This window comes from Trachemys scripta, chromosome 8, assembly GCF_013100865.1.
Source record: "Trachemys scripta elegans isolate TJP31775 chromosome 8, CAS_Tse_1.0, whole genome shotgun sequence".
In the NCBI taxonomy this organism is placed as follows: domain Eukaryota; kingdom Metazoa; phylum Chordata; order Testudines; family Emydidae; genus Trachemys; species Trachemys scripta.
In genome coordinates, this window is record NC_048305.1 from 53,549,964 (window position 1) to 53,571,078 (window position 21,115).

The window sequence follows — 21,115 nt, forward strand, 5'->3', positions numbered from 1 at the left end:
GTGCTGCTGGCTCCGGGGCTGTGGCTCCAGAGGCGGGGTGAGGGGGGTGTTGCTTTAAATCCCTGCCCTGACTCAGCGCTTGGGGACCGCCTGGCCGGGGAGGGGTTTCCCCACGTGGCCCCGTGGGGAGAGGGAGAGTAGCGCGAGCCCGCCAGGCAGCAGCTCCTTGGGGCGGACTCCACTTCGCTTCTTTGTTCCCTCCAGAGCCCCCCCCAGCCTCCTTCCCGCGGCTCCGTCGCGCTCGCCCAAAGAAAGGCGCGGGCTGTATTTTTGCCATTGGCTCCCTGAGCTCTAACGAACGCGGGGCTGCAGAGCCGCCGCAGCTTCCCTGCCGCTCGCCAGCCCGCGCCGGCCCTGTTCGCTGCCTCCCCCGCCCTCCGCCGCGCGCTGGAGTGGGGGTGCGCTTTGCTCCCCGCGCCAGAGAGCAGCTGGGAGGCTGAGGAGGAAGATGGAGTCCCTGGCGAGGAAGTTCAGCGCTTGACTCTAGCGGGGCCGGCCTGCCACCTGTGCTCCCCGCGCCCTGTTGCACGCTCCGCCCGGCTGCATGGCCCGATGGCAAGGCTTGCAGGCGTGGAGGCTCTGAGAGGCCGGAGCAAAGCGGGCTTTGGAGCCGCTCCTGTGCGGGCTTAAAGGCGGCAGCCGGGGATCCGACCCGGCCTTTTGATTTGCAACAAAGACCCGATACGATGCTGCGTCTGGTTTAACCCCTGGCTCCGGGGTAGAGCGCGCGGATGCTGCCTAGGGGCTGCGCCAAGGGACTCAGCCTCTCCGCCGCTTCTCCCCAGCTCCGCAAACTGTTACCCTCTGGGACAGCCGTCTGCCTGCAGCCTGCCTGCTCCCTGCCCAGGCGGCGGGGCGGTCGGGAGAAGAGCTCTGTCTCGCGGGCGGCCAGATCTAAAGCATGCCTCGGGGTTGATGCTGAAAGGCTCCCTGGCTCCAGAGGAATGGAGGAGACCCAGAGCGCTGGCCATTAGACTGAGCAGCTCCGAGAGGGGGCTTGCCGCCTGGGATCGCTTTATCCCTTTCCCCCTCCACTGGCTCTGTTGCTTGGTAGTTGGTGGGTGCCTTGATTGGATCGCCTCTCTGTTTTCTTCCAGGATGGCTCGCTTTGGGGAGGCGGTGGCTGGCCGCCTGGGATCCGGAGATGCGGGCTCTGAACAGAACAGGATCCGCCAAGGACCCCCCGCGCCTTCCGGAGCGACCCCGGGAGCCTTCAAGCAAACCAAAGCGCAGAGGGCCAGGACTATGGCTCTGTACAACCCCATCCCAGTCCGACAGAACTGCTTCACAGTCAACAGATCCCTCTTCCTCTTTGGGGAAGATAACATGGTCAGGAAATACGCCAAGAAGCTCATCGACTGGCCATATCCTTTCCCCCCTCATTGCCCTGGTGAAAACCCTTGCTTCTCATGCCCGGATTTGCATCGGTGCAATTCCACAGCACATGTATGTTGCATTAGCTGGCAGGCACGCAGCAGTGTGTCTAAGGTAAGCGCCTGCCTTCTGCTTTCAGTCCAGAATCGATGGCACATGGAGACAGAGTGCCTAGGTTAATCGGGTGCGCTCCTCTGCATCCCCTGTCCCCCCCAGGCTTGCATTCATTTTGGTTTCCAGGCTGTCTCTTTCTCCCCTTTCCTGGGTTTGGCAGGGTGAGCGGAAGTTGAGTGTGTTGTCTCGTCGGGAATAAAGGCTCCAGTTAGTTGGTTTAAGAACTCTGGGCTAGAATCAAATTGGTCCCTGCAACCGACTCCAGAGACTAAGTTTTGGATCACCCATGGGACCATGTCTGGCGAGGAAGCGTGTGTGTGTGTGTGTGTGTGTGTGTGTGTGTGTGTGTGTCCGCATTCGGACCTACAACCAACTCACAGTTCAGCTCCTCAACTTCTCCTCCAACTCTGTAGACACGCAGAGAAACTTAACAGGGGTCCCCCCTAGCTCATTGATGACTCTTCCCTCCTTCTCCCCAAGCCTCAAAGATCTTGAAATCCTTTTGCTCTTTGTTACTTGCTAGAATGGAGGAGGCATTGTGCAGAGTGGATTCAGTGTTCCTCTTTATGGGAACAGACCCCTCATTGATTCTGCAGGACTCTGCTTGGTGGTATGTTGCCTTCTAATAAATCCTTACTTTTATCCTCTCTCCCAGGGGCTCCTATGCCCTCCCCACGCCCCCACTGAGACAGGCGGGAAACCTCTGTCCTTTTCAGTGCTGTTCTGGAACTGCTAAGGGACGGCTACACTGTTCTGGCACCGAATGGCCCAGGGTGCATAAGAAACTAGGTCTCCCTGCACTTGTGGCAGAGGGAGATGCTGAAAACTTCTGGAGGAGGCCTCCTCCGCTCCCCCCGCCTCAATTGGGCTTAGTACCAGAGCTGAGGTCGGCTGCCTTCTTATTCCACAGGGGCAGGGGGAGTGCAAATCCCTTGGGTGGGTTCAGGGCCTCAAGAAGCTTGTGCACTGCTGTCCTGCTGTTCCCCCACCAGGGTGTGTATTGCTGTTCCCCCTCCTCAGCCATCCCCTTCCCCGGCTTAACTCTTCCCCCCCCCCCCGCTGCTGTTCTGTGGGTGCTCCCCTTGCCCCCACTGCTCAGCCCCCTGCAGAGCTCCCCAGCTGCCGGCGGCCCCTGTTTTGAAGGACGCTCCCCTTTCAGCCCCTATGATAGCTCTGTGGTGTCCAATACTGCAGAGAACTTTGCCTGGGGTTACCCCAGGAGCCCCTCCCTTGTGTCCAGCGCCGGGCACTGGCTGAGAGAGCTCTCCTCTCCTTCCGTGTGATACCCAGGGGAGCTTCGGCGCCGCACAAATCTCCTAGTATCGCCGCAGAGACCTCCCGCTCCCTCCTTAGACAGCAGCCCAGACTCCACCCTGCTCATTAGCCCTTCTCCAACGCACGCGTTCAGCACCATAGACAGCTCCCCACCGCGCGGCGTTCCCACCGGCACTGCATGGCACTCGCCGGGAAATTCTGGCCGGGGCACGGTTACAGTTCCTGCTAGTGCTTCAGCCAGGACAGTTCCCCCTCCGTGGTCAGCCGTGTGCCAGGAAGGACGCCCTCTGTAAAGAGGTGGCAGCCCAATGGAATCCCTGGGCTCACCCTGCATCGCTTGCTGTCCGGTGTATTGTAGAGGGAAGATTTTTGTGTAGGGTTGGGTGGGATGCAGGGCAACCTGGAAGTTTTGCAGTAGGATGTGGTAGATGAGTGCTTTCATACTGCTCTCTTCATAGCCTCCTTGCTGCAGAAGGTAGCCAAGCTGACAAGCTTAGAGCTGGCCATGTTCATTTTTAACTCTGCCCTATATTTTGCACTTGCAGTTACAAATGTCCATAGTTTCAGCCATTACTTTTCTCCCCGGACACACTACTTGGCTTGCTTGAGGGATCTGACAACTCCTTGCTTGGATGTAAAGGAACTTGCCCTGGTACCAAATGAAAAATCCCTTTATCTGCTGCAAAGGGCTGATTTTAGAAAGGCTATAATATGAAAGGAGGCTAGAGGGATTGATTGAACACAAATATGCCAAGAAAATAGTCCTGCTAATGCTGAGGTCCAAGTTCAGCAAAACTCTTAAGCACATGCTCAAGTGCTTTGCTGAAGTGGGGCCAATCCCTATGAGTGACATGATGAAAGATGTTAGGCCATTGGCAGTGCACATGAGGTAGTTAAGGCAAATGAAAGGGCTTTTTGATATTGAAGGAGCAGCTTAAGTCTATTAAATACTTCAGATGCTTTATGGTAGGTTTAAATCTCATCCTAACTATCCATATAATGTATTACTCATCTCTGCAGTCTGGGCTGAGGTGTCTGAGCATAAGCATCAAGAGATATCTACAGCCCAGGAGTAGCTGTGCAAATTTCTTTGGGTCACTGCATGTCCTTTCTTAGATGAATAAGCCTTATTTTCCAAAATATGTCAAATTGTTAATAAGCTTTGTTTTGTGAGATGAAAGGAGGAGCTAATTCATTTGCTTTGTCATAATTTATTTATATGCTGCTGATGGCTGGAATCCCCAAGTGGGTCCCCTTGATTAGATGATGTTCACATACATAATATAGAAACAGTCTCTGCCCCATACAGCTTACATTCATAGTGCTTTCCTGCTATACTTAAATCCCTCCCCCCACATTATCCTTTCCAAGAATTTACAAAGCATAACCATAGTTTAGCTTTTAGTTCCATTTGTCAAAGTAAATACTATATTCCCATGCAAATGGTAGGCACAGTTCTAATTTAAATATTGGAATCCTGGTCTCCTTCTGATCACTTGTCCATTGAACAGATGGAACAAGTGAAGGTCTCATCTTTCCAGGGAACTCATCTGCCTGAAAGAGTTCATGCTGTTCTTCATCACATGACCTGGTAGCTTCCGCTACCTCTTACGTTTTTTTGACGGTAACCTTGTACAACGAATGTGTGTCTTGGACAGAGTGGAATATGCACTGAGACTGAAAACTGAAATGTGGTTAGAGGCAAAGCACCAATGCTGTGTACATTTCATCTTTTCAATCTGTCAACATAATACTGTGATCCTTCTGTTTTAGACAGCATGGAGGTACCATCATCTTGTGTTGTGGCAAAATGTCTGAAATGACAGCACAGTTTATATTGCACTTCAGTGGAGTGAGAGCTCAAAGTGCAATAATTTAGGACAGGGCTAAGCTTATAACAGAGTCTCCTAATGAGGGGGCATAGTAATTGCATACTATTATCAGATAATGTAAAATGCTTGTTATTTTCTCCCTGTAATTGTACACTGGTGCAATCAGTTAAAAGGGATAGTGTCTTTAACCAATGCTACTGACTTCAAACACTGTGTGAGTGTCTCCACAGTCTACAGCAAAGCCTGCTGTTTGAATCCCAATCTCTGATCTTGCAATCAAACTAGTTGATGGAGGAGAGTCTTAGATCTTGACCACAGTAAATGAGAGGGTGACTTGCCCAAGGTAGGAGGCTGGCTATTTTCAGCGGGTGATTGGGGCTGGTTATCATGGGGATGACACAGAGGAAAACCAACTTGGATCGGGAGGGTGGGGGGAAGAGAGGTGCCTTCTTTATCAAAATCCAGTTGACTAGGTAATAGGGATAAAAATAACTGGGAACTGGTGATTCAGGCCTGTATATCTGCTGGGTAAATGTGTAATTATAACCAGCAGCCTCTTCAGTTTTGCTTTTCAGTGTAAACAGGGATGATACGTAAGGAGGAAGAAAGAGAAATATGAGACAAGGGCTTTCTTTTCTTGTGGGGGATCCAATCCTCTCAATCATACAAAACTGAAAACCAGATTTATTAGCTTCAGGTGGAATTGCCCCTTTTTTGCTGTTAATGTGCAAAATACTAGGCAGGAGCCAGTTGTATTTTAGCTAGAGGAGCATTAGATTTGTTTTTCTTAAGTCATTTTTAAAATTCAAATGAAAATTGAATTACATCTGTTAAAAACAAAGCCCCATTCCTGCTCCCTTGACTGCACTTGTTCTGTCAGGGGAGCAGCTGTCAATGCCCAGACCTCCTGTTTTTATTTCATTTGCCTGGCTGCCTGGAGAACTACAATTCAGTTAGTGTGATATGGGAAGCAGCTTATCAATATCTGCTCAATTCATCTTCTATTAATCAGGTTTGACCACAACTAGACCAACGCCCACCTCCAAAAAAAGAAAAGAAAAAAAGTGTGTGGGGGAGAAGCAAACAAAAGCTGTGTTGTGATTATGGCTCCTTTTCCCAAGGACTGACTCGTGTGCATCTTCATGAATTATGCATTGATCATGCAGGTTTTCCTAGGATTACTTGGTGAATGCTGACATGTAAAGCTGTTGGGCTGATCTGAAGGTGCATGAGAGCTACTGCAGAGGGTCAGCTGGAGAAATATCCTGGTATTTTATTCTTTAACCCCAGCATTGCTACCTATGGGGCTTGATTCTGCAAGATTCTAAGCTCTCTGGCCCCAATCCAGCAAAACAATTGAGTATGTGCTTAAACTTTAAGCATGTGAGTTGTCCCATTGGCTTCAGTGAAGCCCTATGGTAGGGGAAAGTCAGCTGTAGAAATCTCCTGATTTTATAGTCGTCTTTCTTCTGCCATACTTCTCTGAAAGAGAGACCAAACCAATAGGTATGAATAAAAAGAGAATTTCTCTTCTTTCTCACCCTCCGCCCTCAGCTTGTCTGGACACCTGTGCAATAAATAGTGGGCACTTTTTCTGCGGGTGTCTTATCCCAAAAGAGAAATCGCTTTGTGTGTGATCTGCTGGTCCCTGGTTCCAGTCCTCTGTCTGCTTCTCTCCTGGTATCCCTGTTAATTCAATAAACAGTAGGGGGCGTAGGGTCCCCCTTGATGCTTGTATGTATCCCCTTGTTAATATTTATTCATCCACACTGAGGGGGAGAATGGCTTTCCATGAGACTTGCAGCTGACTCTCTCTTCTCCAACATCCCTATGCTAATCAAGGCCAGAACCCTCTATATAACAGTCGCTTACCTCAAACCCCTCCCCACAGGAACCTTGTCCCAGTCTGCGACAGAATGGCAGTGAATTTCCACATAGTTGTAATTTACAGGATAGCTGTAACTGAAATACATTCCAGTTGGATTTCCACATTTACTGCGTTCCTAACCGGGGACAGAAAGTCCAGAGCTAAGTTTTGCACATAGCAGCCTAGCTGTCCCTCCACTAGACTGGAATTGGAATTAGTCTGTGGATTTTGTTCTGTAGGAGACGCACATGGTTTAATTTTCTGCTCACATCACTGATACAGACTGAGGACGCATTCCTGTTTGCTGGCAGCATTGGCACTGCCTGCTGAAAACCAACAAAGCCGGAAAGGAGCCTCATTGAGACCTATTAGATTGTTCAGATGAAGGACAGTTGTGTTGATTGTGGTGTTTAAAACCTCAGAAAGTGCTAGTTAACCCTGTTCGACTCAGGAACCATCTGCCGTTGTTCTGGGAGTAATGACCTAGTGGCAGTGTGGATGCTGTATCATAATCATCCTGCTTAACTGGAGGAGTTCACACTACGGCCCAAACGTGCAGAGCTAAGCTGCAGTTGCTGGCCTCCTGACAACATTTCTCTCTCTCCCTTCGCCTTCATTTCATCTTCTCTGTTGCGCTGGCTCTGATGTCATCTGTATCAAAAGTTCCTGTGGCAGGGGTGGTCTTGTGACAACCACTTCGCAACAGTGCCCATTGAGATCCCAGATAGTGGGAGCCACATTCTCCACTGCCTTGCATCCTGTGAGGTCATTTGCACTTTTTGCCCCCATTATGCAGTCACTTTGCACAGGCATACAAAGCAGTGGGGAAGATCCCTGAGGATCTTCGGGCTTGTCTACACTACCGCTGGGGTCGATCTAAGATACGCAATGTCAGCTGTGTGAATAATGTAGCTGAAGTCAACTTACTTAGATCTACTTACCGCAGTGTCTTCACTGTGGTAAGTCGACAGCTGACACTCTTTCTGGTGGCGTACCGGAGTCAATACTAGATGTGATAAATCAATCACTGCCCGCTGATCCGGCAGGTAGTGTAAACAAGCCCTTAGTTGCATTACTCTGTCTGGACACAATGGGGACTCTAGCAATGCCATGACAATGGCCAGTGAGGACCTGCTATGCAAGCTTCCTTATGCAGTGCCCTATCAATGCCCAGCTGTTCTATGTCAGTGCCCAGCCAGGGCCATTGGTAGGCACTTCCTTACTACAGTGCCCTGTCAGTGCACAGCAGAGCCCTCTTAGTACCTAGCACGGATCAGCTGTGGGGGGATGCCTGACTGCAGTTCCCTGTCTCTTGTGCCCAGCCACAATTCCAGCATGCTGGCTTATGTACTGCAGTGCCCTATTAAAGGTGATTAGGGCCCAGAAAGGAGCCTTTAGAAGAGCAGTAAAAGTTTTGCATGGACTTGTTTAAAACAAAACTGGCTAGTACTGGGGATTTCCTAATGGGAGTAACTTCATCCATTGGCTTATGCCTCGGGATGGCCATGCTACCTGGGAGAAACATTCTGAGCCTTCTGAGATCTTTCTGATGTTCTTTCAGTGTTGCTTTCTTTGCCTTTCATTCATTAGATTTCAAGCCTGCTTTGGGAGTAGGTGTAATGGCAGGTCCATCTTTCTGACAGCTGGAGAGAGAGAGAGAGAGGCTGCCTGTCAGATGGTGAATTTAAACAGAGGCAGCTGTTGTCATGGTGACGCCAAGTTGCATCCCATTGCTATGGCAACCGAAGTTAAAAAACTGATGTTAAGGCAGCAAAATCACATGATGTGATTCTTTTTTGTTTGAGAAAGAGAGAGAGAGAGAGAGAGAGAGAGAGATTTGGTTTCCAGTTAAGGCAAGGCTGGGTGGAGAAAAAACGATTTGTATACAGATATGATTGCATATATGACAGGTAAACAACCACATGCATACAACTTATTAATATGTGTATATATGTATACATTACAATGGCAAATTCAAACCTTATGTAGGTGGGGGCAGGCAGTAGAGTTGTGCCCACTTACACAGATCTGAATTTGGCCCTTAATGTAGATTTAGAGTGTGAACTTTTAGAATTGTATACCATGTTTTTTTAATGCTTCCAGATACTAAGTCTTATGCCCCTGTAACATAGACTGGCCTAAATCAAGAATAACTCCATTAAAGTCAACTAAGTGGCACTGATGTGAAAGAAGGAGAATTGGGTTCAATAGCCCGAATCCTCCGGTATGGTGGAGGTCTCTTTGCTGCAAGACATCGGTGTGAAGAGATGAGGAGGAGGGGCTAGGGTGGTTGTACACCACATCTGTGCTCCCCCAATAGCAGGGGGCTGCTGTCAGCTTCTTTGGCACACACTGCAATTTAGAGCAGTCTCTGCGCTTTTCTAGCTTTCATTGGCAGTAAAAGCCCTGTTGAGGGCACAGCTCCAGTTGAGGATTGCTGGAGTGCAGCATGCATCAGCCATACCTCTTCTTTTGGCCATGCTCTGACAGGCTCCCTACAACTGGGGTACTCTAGCTGCTCAGTGTAGGCACTTTCACAGTTCTTTCGTGCTACTGGAGACAAATGGACCATATCAGGAATGTAGGTCTGGCCCATTATTTGTATCTATATCACGGTTAGGGCATGGGCAGTCATGCCTAGTGGGTAGGGCTGGAACTAAAGGTCAGAGCTGGATTTGGAAGCCAGGAAACAAAGCAAGGTGAAGGAGCAGGGTCTGTCACAGCAGCCAGGTTAGGATCTGCTTAGTTGCCCAGACACCTTCCTAGTGTTCCCACCCAGCTTAATAATGTGCCTGGACCAATCGGGGACTCCGGGAGCACTGCCAATCAAGCTCCTTGTGGGTGACATATCCTGTGGTGTTGGGCCCACATGGCTTACAGCCCATCAATTGTGGTGCTGCCAGAGCTGTCAGGTGATGGTGTGAATATGGCAGTTGCTTAGGGACCAGCAGACCCATGTTCCAGCCCTGCAGCTCCTCCCCATATGGAGGCATGATTCAAATGCAAGTACCCACAAACACACATTATATAAATATATGTTCTATAAGGTATATGCATAGAGTATTTTCAGTGCTATTTGCGTACCCAATGGCAATTGGTGTGTGTGGGTGATAGGTTTAGAGAAGTAATTCTAGAAGGAGCCCAGTCTTCTTTCAAGCATTAAACCAGACTTGAACTGGACAGAGGCATGAATGTCACAAGACTGAGTACGTTCATGAGACCATTATCGAAATTCCAGTGTTCAGAGCATTGAACTAAAGACAGCACCAAACAACAAACTTCCCTACCTGCTGAAGAAAGGTGCTTCACTTTCTTGTGTCCCCTTTCCTTCCCCCATCAGGGCTAGTGAAGTGGGGATGTGGAGGAGCTCTGGGCTGAATTTGGGACAGTACCCTACAACTTTATTTTGGGAATAGGATCTTTCATGCAAAATGTATTCCAAAATACCTTGCAGTGTCTACAGGAGAGGGGCAGGGAAGAGAAGAATTGCTTTCAGCTGCGATTTGGAATTAGATGGAGCGCTGGGGAGTCAGAGAGAGGAAGGGTTTTCAAGTGGCAGGGGCTGTGGAGGAGAAGGCTCCTTCACAGGGGTCACGTGCGGAGGGAGAGAGAGGAGATTGGTGGTAGACAAGCAGAAGGAATAGGGGATTGGGAGCAAAGAGATGAATGAATGAACACAGAGGCTGAATTCCTTCTCATCTCAGAGGGGTGTGCTTCCTCCAGGGTTTGGATTAGGGTCTATCGATGGGGGAAGTCAGAGTTAAATGAAGATGGAGACCGAGAAGAAGCCTAGGAGAAATTGGTTCGTTGACTGCAGAGCTGGGGGATCATTGGTGAGGCGGTGTAGCAAATCCTGATTTAATAAACATGGGAACTGAATTCCTTCCCCTATCAGCTGGTTTCTCTAAGGCAGACTTTTAAAAGGGTCCGGCCTCTATGCAGATGCTAGGATAGCTGCTTTGATTCAGCCCCCAGTCCTCTCAATCCCACCCTTTCACCAGCATATTTCATTTCTGAAGGCAGGGAGGGGGTGAGGAAGCTAGCATGATCTCACTGCTTTCAGATCACTAATTCACAAATGCTGCAGGTGAATTTATGAAGGCTTTCTGCAGCACTCAGCCAGGGTGTGATTTATGTCCTATCCAGCCATTTGGGTATATTGCATCAGCATGCCGTCAGAATCATAAATTCTCCTTCAGGGCTTGGATCTGGGCGTGTTTTCTCAATGAGCAATAGACTCTGAGTGAGTCTGGTTTTAGCTTTTATCCTAGACCTGTTCCCTTGGTGGTTCTGGTGTAGGTGCACACTCCCTTGTGACCAGAGGGAAGCACCCAGTAGCATAGAGGCTGCTCCTCCAAGGCCCATATTCCTTAGCTAGCTGCTCTTCCTAGGAGAAGGGAAAGAGCTCCACATTCCCTTCTGTTGCTCTGCTTAGCTAATCCCCACGTGGTAACTTCAAAAAAGTTCTGCCTCTATCGCTCTGATGTAATCCAGTAGCTGATGGAGGGGAAGAGGGCTCAGCACCGAGCACCATCCCTACTATTACCAATCCCTACTATTACACAGACTTAGGGCTCAAGCAAGACCAGGTCAGAATCTAGTGGAGTGCTTCCAGGACAGGATATAGCTGGGGGTGGGGGAGAAGAATGGGTTATTGCTGAAGCCTGGGCTAATTTCTGTCTGGCTTGGTGACTAACAACAAGTCAACACTGCGTCCACTGGCCTCTCATCTCCTTCCCCATCTTGAAATTCACCAGGAAGGAAATTAACAAATGGCAGGTGTGCAGCACGGCTGGAATTAGCTGAGTTGCTAAGGGAACAAGTCAACTATTCAAGGGAGAGAGCACTGGATAAAGGAGATAAATCAATAAGAAAACCTATTTTTATCGTTTCCTTAATGATCTTATCCAAGAAGCTAGATGAAGGTAAAATGAGAGAGCTGTAGAGAGACAGGCTCTCATTACCAGGCTCAGAGGGAGGCAAGTGTTACTGTGCATTTTGGGTGACTGTAAGTTTGGTATAATTAGACACCTAACAAGGAAGGAAGCGGAAGAGAGATGGCATCTTCTGGGGATCCCCAGCTCTGAGCTGGGAGGATCATCACCTTCTTGGCAGAATGAAAGGCAGACTGATTTTAGTGTTTATTGAATCTCCCCTCACACTTTTGCTAATAGTTTCCAACTCTTCTCTCTCTTGGGGTGGAGCAGAGGAATTTGGGGATCTCCAGGCCATTTACAGCCCAGTTTTGCAAAGTGTTCTCTTGGGTCCAAAACTGAGAGACCATGAGCCTAATTCTCTGAGGTGCTGAGAGCCCAGAGTGGCCAATGATGTCAGCTGGAACTGTGGGTGCTCAGCCCTGCTGAGATGTAGGATCAAGGTGTTACACGGTGGGCACCTAAAGCATGAAGCTTTGAAAATGAAAAGCCACTTTTGAAAATGTTGGCTCTAACTCCTCCCTTGATCTGAGTGAAGGAATCTTGTCCTCACACTGGCTGGGCCAGCTTACTCAGGGACACTCGCTCAGTGCTAGGTGTTCTGGAGGAAGGGGGGTAACACAAAGGCAGCAACACCCAAAGTTGACCCGTTTGAGGGCTTCATTGATAACTTGCCCAAGAACCCCACTTCATTTGTACAGAATGGGGCCAAGCAAAGCTGCCCACTTCGGTCTGGAGGTATGGGGGCCATGGAGGCTACAGATCCCTGCATGCAATGCTCAGTGTCGATCTGAATACTTGCACTTGGTGTAAGAGCAGTACATGCTTGGGCCTTGAGGGTGGGATTCCCAAAGGAGATGGGTGTTGGCCTAATACTATTCCCTTTGAAGTCAGTAGTGAAACTGCCTTTGACTTCAGTTGGGGAAGAATTGGGCCAACACTGTGCTCTCGAATCCCCCACCCATTGTCTCTGTGCACCACACCTCTGTGTTAAGGATCAGGCGGCTACAAGCAACTTCTCCCCTCTTAGTGGAAGTGCTCAGCTTGGGTCTGTGTTCACAGAGATTAGAGAGCGCTGCCCCACCAGACACTGCCATTGCTGCTGTCCCACTCTGTAATGCCCCAGCCACAGCATTCATGCCTCCCTCTGGCTCCTGCCTCTATCAGAGCTACCCGGTTTTTCCATCTGGATTTTTCCATCCTGGGATAATCAAATTTAAAGATTGCATGAAGGAGAGAGGGGCATGAAATGTCTGGCTCAGACAGGAAGGGAGTGAGAAATAGCAAGCACCACTTGTCAGGGTGAAACAGACCCTGCGGGAGGAAAGAGACTCCAGTGCTGCCAGCCAGCTCCACACTTCTCATCTAGGCAAGTGGATCTAGTGCCTAGGGACTTGTCTTGCTCGCTGCAGCAGCACTGCTAAAGCACTTGTTTTCTTTGAACTAGTGTTAATTGCTCACAGATTTTCAGGAAAAGGGAAGAAAAATGTTGAGCACCCACAGTTCCAGCTGACATCATTGGCCACTCTGGGCTCTCAGCACCTCAGAGAATTAGGCCCATGGTCTCTCAGTTTTGGACCCAAAACAGGCCAGTGGCTCATGTCCAGATATTATTTCTTATGTAATTGCTAGAAGTTGGCGGGTGTGGCTGGGGAACAAAGCAACGTGTGGCCTTAACAGGAGCCGTGAAGGGAAATCACAGCTGATATAAAGCCCCCTGAGAAAACTTTTTGGTACCTGGTTGGTCAGCTCATGGCAGTTTCCATCACTCTCTTCTGGCCCCACCCTGTAAGGTAAATGTTACGATTGAGCACAGAACATCCCCAGTTTGAGGGGTGCTGGGACCATAGATTTATATCGCTTTTCATCTGAGAATGGAGAACCTGCCACGCCACTCAGAGTGTCCTGCCTCTAGTAGTGCCCTTGTCTGATGAGACCCACCCTCCCCCAAGGCCCACCATTGTGCAATGCTGCAGGTGGCCGACGCCTTCCTGCCTGACCGCTGGGGTGCCCAGCATATGCTCTGTAGCAGGAGATTTGATCCGCCTCAATCTTATCCTTTCTAATGACAAGCGTAATTAATGCTGCCATAGTTAATATCAATAACAGGATGTGACTTCATGGCAGTTAATTCCACAGGATGACTATGTGCTGCATAAAGTAATATTTCCTTTTATTTTCTTTTAAATTATCGGCCATTAATTTCATTGAGTGGCCTGGCTTGTCCATACCTCATCTGAATCCCCTTTGACTCCTCTCTGTACCAGGCTAAAGAAGTCTTAAATTCTGCAATTGCTCATCTTGGCGAGATCACTGGAGATATGGATTGAAAGCCTGTCTTTGGTCACCAGATAGGCGATACTCCTGCCCTACTTTCAGGAAGCTGCAGAAAGGAAGGGACATGCCCTAAAAATTGCTCAGGTCTTAGACCAAACCCAGAGGGTCAACTCTCCCTGCATCTCCAAAGCCCTCAGCCACAGAGTCATGCAAGGCTCAGTCCTAGCTTCGTATAGGCGTGCCAGCAGTACCCAGCCCTATCTCACCTCTCCTGCAAAGGTTGATGTCACAATGTTCTAGTTCTCCCAGCGGCTATCCAAAACCAGCACGTGGATAGAAGAGCAGCTGGCTGAAGCTTAACCCAGGCAAGAATGAGGCAAGGATGGTAGCAAGAGGGAAGTGCTTTGAAGAGCCCCCCACTTCTATAGTCTCACCCACGATCTGGGGCATCTGGCCTCAGATTAAGTTGGTCTGCAGCTTACAAGTCCTTTTGTACTTCTCAGTGCTACAGGATGCCCAGCTAGCTGTGGTGGCCCCCTTCCCTGTGTCTGGCCAGAAGATTATGCCCCATGCGATGGGTCACAGACCTGGTTATGGTGATATGCACGTTCATGATCTCCAGGCTTCAGTAGGGTAATTTAGTGTGTCTAGGAATGAAGCCACAAGCCTAAAAAAGCTCCAGCCGATGTAAAACACAGCAGCCCATCTGCTTAGCACCGCAAGTCACTCTGGTGCTCGGCTGTCTGCATGGGCTCACTATTGAATGGGAGTCCAGTTCAAGGTCTGTCTGGCCCGCTATTCAAAGCTGCCCACAGGTCTGGCCCTGGTTTGCCTCTTCCTCATCACAACCACCCCCAAACCACCAGCTGTTTCAGGGAAGCAATTATACTGTTGACCAGCAGGGGGCGGTTCTGAGAGCTGGAGGCAGAACTACCCAAGAGATGGGCCTAAACGGTGGACCTCACTTCTGGAACATCTGCCAAGGGAACAGGCCTCTCCACTTTCAGAGCTAAATGCAGATATCACTTCTGCTTAGCTTTAAGTCACATTCCTCCCTCCCTCCCTCCCTCCCTCCCTCCCTCCACACTGATCAAACTATTCTCCTACGGGCTGGGGAGAGGAAAGCAGTCAGAGAAAGATTGTTGCTTCTGACTTTAAATACTTGGGAGAAGTTCAGTTTCGACGGGGATGGGGCACTACGAAGACCTGCACAGAAAGAGAAATGGTGGAAATGAGTAGTTCGGTCTCAATGTAATCCCTTGCCAGTGGATGTTTGTTCAGATTCCCAGAGCCATCCCCACCCCTGTGATAGTCCATGCTAACCAGAGAACTGGACCAGCCCAGGGAGTGCAGGTCGGCATTGAGGTGGATTGGCAGAGGAGACAGTGCAGGGCACTGCAGATCAGGACTAAGGTACATGACTGAGGGTGTGGGTCCTGGCATAGCAGGAGGGGCGGTGGGGGTCGGCGAAGTGCGGTGGCAGAACCATGCTGTGGGATGGCCGCACAGCGCATGTGCTTCTATCTGGACAGTGCATGGCAGGGCCAGACGGTGGGCAGCTGGAGAGGAGAAATTGATTGGGGCTCTGGTTTAAACGCACAATCCCTCCCTGTCAGGATTATTTCAGGAGTTCTGCTTTAACTCAAGTGGCACACACTTGGCAGAAGTCCCTGGCTGCTCCCTTCCTGCCGTGCAGCTCTCCAGCCAGGCAGCTCCAACACAAACATACAAGCCAACTTACGGGACAGCACTTCTGCTTCCCCAGGGCTCCCTATCCTACCTCCTGGTCAGCAATCCCCTCCTGTGTTTTTCCCAGGGGAGTAACTCAGCCCCCCTGTGAAAAGTGCTGAGCTTAACTGAACTCAACTGGGCCTAATTAGCTCCCTGAGCTAATGCTGAACCCTAATTGCTAGGCTGCTGCCTGGTGCAATGGGCCTCCCTGGGCACATCACTGCGTTGCAGGGCAAGGCACCAACAGACCTGTCCAGCCTGCCCCACCATGCTCCCAAACTGTCACAAGACCTAGAATTCACCCAGTTTCTTTTACAGGGAAGATCAAACCCAAAATTAAACGAGGCACCTGTGGAGACCTCCTGCCTGCTGTGTAAACAGCCACTCCTATTCACTTTGCCTGGGATCTTTATTCCCACAACACAGCTGGTACAGTGAATTGGTGCACTGGATCTACTGCCTCCTCTTGAACTCTGGGAGGAAAATGTCCCCCAGGAGGCGGGAGCATGGCAGTTGATTCACTCACCTGCCAGGGTAAAGATGTGTCTGTTCTCCATTAGTATCTCACAGTTCTTGAAATATGACTCTCCATCCCGAAACAGTGGTGTATCTAAGGTCCCCTCCTTCTGCCTCCCAGCTGCGAGGTAGCAGGGGCTAGGAAGCATCGCCCGTCTCCTCGTGTTCATTGATGACAATTGTACTTTTATTACAAAGACGCGTTAAAGACCAGTGTTCACTGACAAGGATTTAGTCATCGTTTTGCTCTGAAGTGTGCTTTGTTTTGCCTCTGCTGGGCAACAGGCCAGATGGGAGGAGGGAATTCTTTACATGTCCGGCTTGTTTAACACAGCCGTCTTGAGATCAAAGGATCAGGGGGCTAGGCTTCATGCTCTCTTCTAAATGCGAAGAACCCTCAGTTTATTCCTCCTTCCCCCAATTAAGAGAATGTTAATATCTAGGTGATTTGTAGTGGGTCAGTCTAATTTGAAAGCTAATAATCCTAATAATTAATTGCCATGTGTATGCGGTATCACCTCTCTTTGCCAAGGACCCTAGCTGCTTCATGATAAAACGCATACAGACTCAGGCCCTGCAGTCAGATCAATGCGCCTGGGGCCTTATACCTGGGTGGGGTCCCTTTGAAATCATTGATCCAGATTTTTCAAAGAGACCAGTGATTTTGGGTGCCTCCATTTCGGGGTGTCCAACTTGAGATGCCTTAAAGGGCCCAAATTGTCACCCACTTCTGAGACTTAGGCTCTGCCAAAGCATCTCGAGTGGACACCTGTACTTGGAGGCATCGCTTTTTGAAAATCTTGGGCCTCCTTGTGGGTGTCAAGGTGCACCTACACTGCTTGGAATCTAAATGCTGGGCCTTACAGAGTTCTACACACAGCTCCTTATTCCTGGCTGAAGTCCCATTGATGGTAGATTGTCATCTTCAGGGCAGGGAGTGTCCATTTCCTGTGTTTGTCCCGCATGCTGGCTCCCCTATCCTGACTGGGGACTATCATGTTATAGATATTGGATGGTGATACTGATTTTGAGAGTCCATAGGCTGGGGCTGTTTTCAGATCAGACCCTAAAGGTCAGATCCTTGGAGAGTTGCCCAATGTGGCTCAGGTTCATGAGGCTGAAATATGGTAGGGCTACCATATGTCCGGATTTCCCCGGACATGTCCGGCTTTTCGATCTATAAATAGCCGTCTGGGGGGGATTTCTAAAAATCTAAAAATGTCAGGATTTCCCCCCGGTCGGCTATTTATAGATCGAAAAGTGGCACTGCTTGGCAGCCAAAGCCCCTTCTCGGTTCCCCCCATCCCCTGCAGCCTTAGCACGCCCCTGGCCCCGCAGCTGTCTTCCCCCTCCTCCCGTTCCCTGAACGCTCCGCCCCCCTGTTCCTCCCCCTCCCCTGCTTCCCGCGAATCAGATCTTCGTGGGAAGTCTGAAAAGAAGCAGGGGCAGGTGGGCAGCAGTCAGTAAGCTGGGGTGGGGGGACGCGAGGAGGAGGAGGGCTCGGGGGAGGCGCAACACGGCCCAGTCCGGCCCCGGCTGGCCCCAGCGGCTCCGGCCCGGCCCGGCCCGGGCCCTGGGGCACCGGCCCCAGTTCCGGCCGAGCGCGCCGGCCTGGCCCCGGCCCCAGCGGCTCTGGTTCTGGCCGAGCGCGCCGGCCCCGACCCCAGCAGCTCTGGCCCAGCTCGGGCCCCAGGGCGGCCAGCCCAGCCCCGGCTGAGCACGTCCGGCCCGGCTGGCCCTAGCGGCTCCAGCCCGGCCCGGCTCGGGCCCCGGGGCACTGGCCCCAGTTCTGGCCGAGCGGCGCCGGCCGAGCACCCCCGGCCCCAGCGGCTCCGGCCCAGCTCGGGCCCCAGGGTGGCTGGCCCGGCCCCGGCCGAGCACCTCTGGCCTGGCCTCAAACCCTGCGACTCCGGCTGGAGCACAGCCCGATTCCTGGGCTCTTGTTAAAGCCGGCCCTGGTTGGGGGACAGGGAGTGGGGGGTTGAATGGGTTGGGAGTTTGGGGGGACTGTCAGGGGGGCAGGGGTGTGGAGAGGGGTTGGGACAGTCAGAGACAGGGAGCAGGGGGGGTTAGATGGGTCGGGGATTCTGGGGGAGTTGGCAGGGGGCAGGGGTGTGGAGAGGGGTCGAGGCAGGCAGGGAGCAGAGGGGGTGGGATGGGTCAGGAGTTCTGGGGGTCTTGTCAGTGGGCAGGGAGCAGTTGGATAGGGCATGGGAGTCCCCAGGGTCTGTCTGGGGGCGGGGGTGTGAATATGGGGTGGGGGTGTGGATAAGGGTCGGGGCAGTCAGGGGACAGGTAGGGTCCTAGGGGGGCAGTTAGTGGCAGGGGTCCCAGGAGGGGGCAGTCAGGGGACAAGGAGCAGGGGGGAATTGGGGGTTCTGAGGGGGGCAGTCAGGGGGTTGGAGGGAGTGATTGGGGGCGGGGCAGGGGTGAGGCTAGAGCTCCTCCCCCCCGTGTCCTCTTTTTTGACTGTGCAAATATGGTAACCCTAAAATATGGTGATTAGCACCCATGTGCCAGTGCAATTGGTGTGCCAGGCAACAGGCTTTTGGAAGGAGAGAGGTGCATTGATGTGCTCTGGAAAGGCCTTACTCTGTGCTTGTGTTTGGGCTAAACGGGGGAGGGAGAGAGCTCTGAGATCAGAGCCCAGCAGCCATATCTCCTTGGGTCCCGGAGGGACAGATGGAACATACCCCAGGGAGTCAGAAGTGGCATCTAGGACCCAGGCCATTAATGGCCTGAAAAGTCAACCCCCCAACCTTTTAAAGTCAATCCCTGCCCACGCTGCCAGGTGGTGAAGGGCACACAGCAGCAGGTAATATTAATAACAATAATAATATTAGTACTTGGTCCCTACATAGTACATTCCAGCCCCAAAGCTCCACCTTGCCTACCCTCCAGCAATAATGGAGTTGCTACATAATGGTAGGAGTTGACAGATCAGCCTTTTCAGTAGCCCACATTAAGTGCATATTGCACAGTCTGACCTCGGCATCACAAAGGGCCTCCTGCATAACAGTTATCAGATCAGCATGGGAGAATTACAGCTGCAGTTGAGTTGGCAAAAACCAGCCTGCACTGTTGTTGTTATATAATGTGCAGCTTACAGTAGTGCCTAGAAGCCAGCCAGGTCAGGCTCCATTGTGCTAGGCACAGGACAAACGAATAGGTAATGTCATTCTCTGCCCCAAAGAGCTTACAATCTCGAATCCAAGCCATAACAGGTGGGCTGGGGGAACCAAGGGGATTGATATGCCAGGTGTACGCCATCCTCAGACAGTCAGCAGCAAAGCTGCTAGCTGTTGTCAGAGGGCAGAGTCCTTATGCATTACAGCAGAGGTGAGTTTTGAGGAGGTCAAGGCAGCAGCTGTATGGATTTTGCCTGGAAGCACGAAAGTGCTTGTGGGGGAAAAGGAGAATCAGGCAAGCTGGGCTGGCAGCACTTGCAGAGCAAAGGTGGGAGTCGACCTTGTGATCCTTGTGACCACAGCTAATGCCAAATCTTCCGAGATCAGCCCCTGCTCTAAAGCTGTGTCCAGGATGAGATTCCCAAGAGCACTCACCATCAGCCTCACTCTGCTCCCATTAAAATCAACAGGGAAACTCCCATTGAATCCGACAGGAGCAGAGTTGGGTCAATGCTGAGTGCTTCTGAAAATCCCACCTTTAGGTTCAGAGTATGTTGCCCTCTGAGAAACTCCCCTTTACACCCCCTTAGACCCTGGGGTATGCTGCCCTCTGAGGGACTCCCCATTACACCCCCTTAGACCCTGGGGTATGCTGCCCTCTGAGGGACTCTCCATTATGCCCCCTTAGACCCTGGGATATGCTGCCCTCTGAGGGACTCTCCATTATGCCCCCTTAGGCCCGGGGGTATGCTGCCCTCTGAGAGACTTCCCATTACACCCCTTTAGACTCTGGGGTATGCCGCCCTCTGAGGGACTTCCCATTACACCCTCTTAAACCCTGGGGTATGCTGCCCTCTGAGAGACTCCCCATTACACCCCCTTAAACCTGGGGTATGCTGCCCTCTGAGGGACTCCCCATTACATCCCCTTAGATCCTGGGGTATGCTGGCCTCTGAGAGACTCACCGTTACACCCCCTTAGATCCTGGGGTATGCTGGCCTCTGAGAGACTCACCGTTACACCCCCTTAGATCCTGGGGTATGCTGGCCTCTGAGGAACTCCCTATTACACCCCCTTAGACCCTGGGGTATGCTGGCCTCTGAGGGACTCCCCATTACACTCCCTTAGGCCCTGATTGCTGCCCTCTGAAGGACTCTGCATTACACCCCCTTAGGCCTGGTGGTATGCTGTCCTCTGAGGGACTTCCCACTACCGAATGGCTGACTTGTGGAAATTCTCACGTAACCTCTTTGACCCATCTAAGATAATTTCAGTCTTGCCGTACTTTTTGTTTCTGATTCCTTGTTAAGTGCTGACAGCATGCTCTGTGCTGGGCTGTGTGATCCACTATAATCAAACGAGCCCCTGGCCTGGAGAGCTGTAGTTCAGTCTCCAGCCAATTCCAAGCCATCCAATATCTCATTTCCTCACTGCAAGCACCCAGATGCCTAATAACTTTCTCAAAGGCTGGAGAGGGGGCATTGGGTATTGTTTGGTCCAAACCTCACTCAGAGCTCCTAGCGATACCGTGCAGAAATGACAGCACATCGGAAGTTGCATTGATCCCTAAGTGACTGCAGAAAGCATCTGAGCTACAAGGTTGATGGGAATTGAACCAATGATACAAATAGGGAATGTTCTATTAGGCGTGGCCCAAATGGGTTCCAAACAGCCCCAGTCATATCCAACTGACCAGTGGGGCAATGCAGTGGAATACGATGAGCAACGAGATAATAGCAGCAAGGAAGGACAGATCTCCTCTATCCATTGTAGGGAGTACCTCATTTATGACTCTAACAAAGGTAGACTCAGCCGTGTGTCCTTGCCTGAAACCAGACTGAAATCAGTCAGATGCACGAGTAAGCCCAGTGTTTCTCTGCCATGGGTCTTAGCCAAAAATGGCAGAGTATGGACTGGTCTATAATTCCCAAGCCCAGTTGGGCTGAGCTAGGCTTTTATAAATGCAGGTGACTGATGTTAAATTCCATAGTGGGGGCTATATTTAATGCCAGCATGGACATTTATTGACTAGAGAGGCCCCCAAGGAAATGGCAGGTTGGGGGCTTG

At 51.0% G+C, this 21,115-nt stretch overlaps 1 protein-coding gene across 1 annotated transcript in view; it reads left to right on the forward strand.

The window, feature by feature from the left end:
* The first annotated feature begins 334 nt into the window (after positions 1-334).
* CACNA1E (calcium voltage-gated channel subunit alpha1 E) overlaps positions 335-21,115 on the forward strand; it is a 210,016-nt gene continuing 189,235 nt past the window's right edge. Inside the window, exon 1 of the mRNA XM_034779013.1 lies at positions 335-1,427. Coding sequence (XP_034634904.1) covers positions 916-1,427 — 512 coding nt within the window. The 5' untranslated portion in view covers positions 335-915. The remainder of the gene's footprint in view (positions 1,428-21,115) is intronic.